The 6,500-nt window shown below is 38.4% G+C and overlaps 1 protein-coding gene across 2 annotated transcripts in view; it reads right to left on the bottom strand.

Moving 5' to 3' along the window:
- Nucleotides 1-1,476: 1,476 nt before the first annotated feature.
- The window catches only part of LOC128595827 (quinone oxidoreductase-like protein 2), a 29,627-nt gene continuing 24,603 nt past the window's right edge, over nucleotides 1,477-6,500 (bottom strand). For both annotated transcript variants that reach the window (XM_053604859.1, XM_053604860.1), the window contains one exon: nucleotides 1,477-1,695. Coding sequence is in view for 1 of the 2 variants with exons in the window: in XM_053604860.1 (XP_053460835.1) it covers nucleotides 1,627-1,695 (69 nt within the window). In the remaining variant the exon portion in view is untranslated. The remainder of the gene's footprint in view (nucleotides 1,696-6,500) is intronic.

Here is a 6,500-nt window from a genome sequence, read left to right as displayed (position 1 = left end):
TTTTAGAATATTTTTATTATACTCATTGAGCATCCTGAATCTGAAAATTCAAAATCTGAAAGGCTCCAGGGAGTATTGCCTTTGAACAGCAACCATGTCAGAACTCAAAAAGCTTCAGACTTTGGAGCGTTTCAAATTTCAGATTTTGGGGCTTTGGGATGCTCAACCAGTACTCTGTCTCTATGAATTTGACTACTTTAGGCACTTTGTATAAGTAGAATCAGACAGTATCTGTACTTTTGTATCTGGCCTATAATGTTTCAAGGTTGATCATGTTGTGGCACATGTCAGATTGTCATTCCTTTTAAATGCTGAATATTATACCACAGTGTGTATATACCATATTTTGTTTATCCATTCACCTGTCAAAGGACTTCGGGTTATTTCTAGGGCTACATATTCTTAATTCAATCCCACATGTAAGAGTTGCAGATAATTCAAATTCAATTCAATTTATTGAGTATTTACCAAGGGTAACTCACTTTGGTAGGTACTGTGGGAAGTAAAAGGGTGAATCAGACATGCACCTGCTCTCAAGGAATTGATGATACATTGGGAAAGGAGAAAGAAGTGAAAGTAACTAGCATTTGTTAATTGCTTACCATGCGCTTTACCCAAAAACTTTGTGAGAAAGATATCACAATGTCCCCTTTATGGTGAGAAAAATGAAGCTACAGAAATCTTAAGTAACAACCTACAAAGGGGCGAGTTTGAGACTCAAACCCACACCTTGGATTCAAAAACCTGTGTTCAATCCACTACATATGTCGTTCTCTATGGTTCAAGGCAAAAAGAGACAAATCTTGGAGGAGAAGCTATAGGAAGGTAGAAGAGAAGAAGAGACACCACTCTCCCAAGGGTAAAGGCACATGGCCAAGGTAGGTCTTAGGGGTCAGGAAGGCTTATGTTTGACAAAGATGAAGCACATAGGAAATGCATAGGCAGAGTGAAATAAGAGAGGAAGGAGAGCCCACGGTAAGACTGTCTACCGAGGCACCAGTGGAGTTGCAGAGCATAAAGCTGGGAAGTAGAGCAGGGCAAAATCATGGCTGTAATGAAATGCCAGCTCAAGGAGTCTGATTCCACCATGTAGGCCACGGAGAGCCACTGTAGATTTTCTGACATGAGACACGGTCAGAACTCTGCTTTGGGAAGATCACTGTGGCAATAATGCATAACAAGGATGGAGGGGGTGGGATAGTTTAAAGGAAGGAAAGACCGTTAAAAGGTCACTGGAGATAGCAGATGAGACGCAATTAGTCATATGGAAAAGAGATTTGGAGGTGAGACGTATCTTGAAAATGGGAATGAGAGAACTTGGTGACTGGTGCATGATGAGTAGGCTGGCCATATCTCCTGGTTTGCCTGGGACATCTTTTCCTGATGTAATTATTAGTAGTACCTTTTACTCTCAAAAAAAGTCCAAGTTTAGACAATAAACTGTATCATCAAACTAAATTGGAAGCAGAAAGAAAACAGAATCAAAGGTGACTCTTTAAGATTTTACACCTGGATTAGTACGAAACTTGGTAACATTTTGGAAACACAGAAGGGAAATCAAGGTTTTGGGGGGAAAGACAATGAGTTTGAATTTGGACGTGCTGAGTTTGCTGCTGAGGTGAGGGTTTATTTTAAAGAGAGAAGCACCTTGCCCATGGTTTTGCGCTCTGTCACATGACGGAAGGCATCATTGATCTAAAAAAAAAAATTCAAAAAAATGTGGTCAGACATGCACATATGTATAACTCAACAAACTTTGGTGCTGGTTCAGTTATTAAAATCACTAAAGGGTTAAAATGTGTCTCCGATGAACTGTATGTAACTATGTGAAGCTAAGTAATTGAACACCACAAATGCAAAGGAAAACAATAATATTTAAGAATAACCCAACCTCAGACTTTCTCTCTGTCTAACCCTGTAATTCTCAATATGGTCAGATAAAGGCCTGCAGTTAAAAAGTCCTTCAGCCTGTCCATCCTCTACTCTCATAGTTCTGTGTGTTCCCACTTTTGAAAGAATGGAGTCTCAGGCAGATGAATCAATATTTATTTTTTATAATTTTTATTTTGCTATTAAAATTGTCCTATTTCCTGCGTAACTAAAATTATAAATCTCAAATCTTTTTTCAGAAGGATAAGGTTACAAAACATCTATTTAAAAGCAGTTACAGTAATCAAACCAGTGTGATATTGGTGAAAGAATAGGCAAATAGATCAATGGAACAGAATAGAGAGCCCGAAAATAAACCCACACAAATAGAGTCAACTGATCTTTGACAAAGGAACAAAAGCAATTCAACGGAGAAGGGATAGTCTTTCAACAAATGGTGCTACTGGACATCCACATGTTAAAAAAAAAAAGAATCTAGATACAGACCTTACACTCTTCGCACAAATTACCTCAAAATGGATCATAGGTCTAAATGTTAAATGCAAAACTATAAAACTTCCAAAAGAAAACACACAGGAAAAAAATCTAGGTCACCTTGAGTTTGGCAGAGATTTTAGATACAGCACCAAAAGAAAATCCATGGAAAAAAAATTGGTAAACTGATTTTATTAAAATTAAAAACTTATACTCTGCAAAAGACACTGTTAAAATAATGAAAACACAAACCACAACTTGGAGAACCACAGCTTGCAAAATACATATCTGATAAAGAACTTGTATCTAAATATGCAGAGAATTCTTAAAACTTAACAAGAAAACAACCCAATTAAAAAGAAGGCAAAAGATCTCAACAGGCCACGTATGGTGGCTCATGCCTATAATCCCAACACTTTGGGAGGCTCAGGTGGGAAGATTGCTTGAGGCCGGGAGTTTGAGACCAGCCTAGGTAACACAGCAAGACTCCTGTAGAAAGAAAAGGAAGGGAAGAGAAGGGAAGGGTAGACACCTCATCAAAGAAGATATACAGATGGCAAAGAGCATATAAAAAGTGCCCAATATCTTATGTCATTAGAGAATTGCAAATACAACAATAAGACACCAATACACATTTATTAGAATGGCTAAAAGTCAAAACATTAGAACCAAATGCTGGGAGGCACCTGTGGCTCAAAGGAGTAGGGCCCCAAACATACCCTTACCATACAATTCAGCAATCACACTCCCAGGTATTTATCCAAATGAATTGAACATCCACACAAAAACCTGCATGTGAATGTTCACAGCAACTTTATTCACAATTGCTTAAACTAGGAAGCAACCAAGATGTCCTTCCATAAGTGAATGGTTAAATAAACTGTGGTACGTCCATACAATGCAATATCATTCAGTGATAAGAAATGAGGTATCCAGCCATGAAAAAGACATGGAGGAATCTTAAACGCATTTTGTTCAGTGAAAGAAGCTAGTGTGAAAAGGCTACATACAGGGCGGCGCCTTGGCTCTGTGAGTAGGGTGCCAGCCACATACACCGAGGGTGGTGGGTTCCAACCTGGTCCCGGCCAAACTGCAACAAAAAAATAGTTGTGGTGGGCGCCTGTAGTCCCAGCTACTTGGGAGGCTGAGGCAAGAGAATGTTCTAAGCCCAGGAGTTGGAGGTTGCTGTGAGCTGTGTGACACCACAGCACTCTACGGAGGGCGACAAAATGAGACTCTGTCTCTACAAAAAAAAAAAGGCTACATACAGTATGATTCCAACCATATGACATTCTGGAAAATACGGAACTGTACAGACAGTAAAAGCTTCATGGCTATCAGAGATTTGGGAGGTTGGGGATGACTACGTGGAGCCCAGGGATTTTTCAGAGCAATGAGGCTATAATGTATGATATTTAATGGATATGCAACATTAACCACTTGGCAAAACCCCCAGAATTCTATGATATAGAAATAAACCTCACTGTAAACTATAGATTTAGTTACCAATGTATCAATGTTGGTTCCTCAATTGTAAGTAAACATAACACACCAATGCAAGATGTTAATAATATAATGAAAATTGGGTAATGGAAGAGGGATTGCATGAGAACTCTATGCTTTTTGTTGAATTTTTCTGTACACCTAAGACTGATCAAAAGTGGTCTATTAATTTTTAGAGTCAAATAAATGACAAATTTAAAAACTGAAGTTAAAAAAGCAAAGAAAAATGGAATAGAAAAAATGTGTCATTATTTGCAAACAATGTAATAATCCACCTAGAAAAACTAATCAAAGCAACAGACAAATAAGAAAGAGCAGCAAGATTGTGAGACAGATCAGCTTATAAAAATTACTAACAGTTCTCTACATCAGAAATAACTAACTAGGCAATTTACAGGAACAAAATAGCATTCTCAAAGGCAACAAAAACAGTCAAGTACTTATAATTAGCCTTACTGCGAACAATCTACCTTAAGAAGAAAAACTTTAAAGTCTATTAAAAGACTTAAAAGAGGCCAGGCACAGTGGAGCATGCCTGTAATCTCATCACCTTAGGGTCTAAAGAGGGAGGATCCCTTGAGGTCAGGAATTCAGGACTTTACAAAAAAGATTTTTTAATTATCCAAGTGTGGTGGTGCACACCTATAGTTCCAGCTACTTGGGAGGCTGAGGCAGGAGGAGCCCTTGAACCATTCAAGGCTGCAGTGAGCTATGACTGGGCCACTGCACTATAACCTGAGTGACAAACAAATTAAGACCTGAAAGCACTGAATACAAGGCAATGTGTAACCTACCTGTTCACTTGTTCATGATACATTGTGAAATATCAATTCTCCCCCAAGTTAACAATAAAATCAATGCAACTCCATTCAAGATGACAGCTAAAGTTCTTGAGGATCTTCACAGATTTATTCTAAAATGTATGTAAAAGAATAAAGATTCACAAGTAGCTAAGTCAAATTTGGAAAAGAACAAAGGTGGAAGAGTTACCCTTCCATGTATTAAAACATGCTTTAGGCTTGGTGCCTATAGCTCAAGTGGCTAGGACTCCAGCCACATACACCAGAGATGGCAGGTTGGAGCCCACCCCGGGCCTGCCAAACAGCAACGACAACTACAATCATAAAAAAAAAAGCCCGGCATTGCAATGGAACCCTGTAGTCCCAGCTACTTGGGAGGCTGAGGCAGGAGAATCACTTAAGCCCAAAGAGTTTGAGGTTGCTGTGAGCTGTGACTTCACAGCACTCTACGGAGGGCAACATAGTGAGACTCTGTCTCAAAAAAAAAAAAATGCTTCAAAGCTATGTGTATAAACATAAGGTGAAAGTAACAATACATATTGATGGGAAGACAGTGAACTATTTGGTGTTGGGAGAATCAGCTTACTATAAAAAGAAAAAGTAATGGGCTCAGCGCCTGTAGCTCAATGGCCAGGGTGCCAGCCACATACACTGGAGCTGGCGGGTTCAAATCCAGCCCAGGCCTGCCAAACAGCAGTGACAACTACAACAAAAAAATAGCTGGGTGTTATGGCAGGCACCTGTAGTCCCAGCTACTTAGGAGGCTGAGGCAAGAGAATTGCTTAAGCCTAAGAGTTTGAGGTTGCTGTGAGCTGTGATGCCTCAGTACCCTACCCAGGGCAACACAGTGAGACTCTGTCTCCGAAAAAAATTACTCATAAATAAATTTTTTTTTTTTATTGTCGGGGATTCATTGAGGGTACAATAAGCCAGGTTACACTGATTGCAATTGTTAGGTAAAGTCCCTCTTGCAATCATGTCTTGCCCCCTAAAGTGTGACACACACCAAGGCCCCACCCCCCTCCCTCCGTCTTTAAAAAAGAAAAAGTAATGTAAGCATTCCACATTGTATATCAAATCATCATGTTGCACCCCAAAATGCATTAATGTACACAGTTACAATTTAATTAAAAAAAAGAAAAAGTAAAGGTAAATGGCTACCTGATTCACACCCAATACAAAGATAACTTTAGATATATTAAATCCTAAATGTGAAATAAAACTATAAACATAATAGAGAAAAACTGAGAATAAATCATTTTGACCCAGGGATAATGAGACTTCTAAAACAAGTAGCATAACCATAAGGTAAAATGTTGAGGTATTTGATAACATTAAGTATAGACAAAGGTGACAGTAGTACAACAAATTTGCAAGAAGACATTTGCAAAGTCTCCAACCAGCAGCTAGAACCTTGAGTAGCTAAAAGGGGGATTCAACAACCATAGGCTTCTGCATGAGTTCAGAGTTTATTAGAAATGCACAATTTTGAACTCCATGCTACCATTACTGAATCAAAATCTGAATCTCTACAAGATCCGTAGGAGATCTGCATACATATAAAAGTTTGATAAACATAAATTACACAAGGAATGTTTGCAAATTATTTTTTTAAAAAAACAGAAAGTTAAATAGAAAGCTACACAAGTAGCTTAAATTGCAATTCAAAGCACTGGACACCTGAATGGCCAGGAAATATAGAAAGAGATCCTCAAATGTATTAGAAATCAGAGAAATTCAAGTTAAAATAGTAATATGGCACTTTATGCCTTATCTGTTTGGCATAAATCAGAATGCTGAACATTGCTATATATCCACAGGGGGACAAATAAA

This window comes from Nycticebus coucang, chromosome 10, assembly GCF_027406575.1.
Source record: "Nycticebus coucang isolate mNycCou1 chromosome 10, mNycCou1.pri, whole genome shotgun sequence".
Classification (NCBI taxonomy): Eukaryota; Metazoa; Chordata; class Mammalia; order Primates; family Lorisidae; genus Nycticebus; species Nycticebus coucang.
This window is presented reverse-complemented; position numbering and strand designations above follow the sequence as displayed.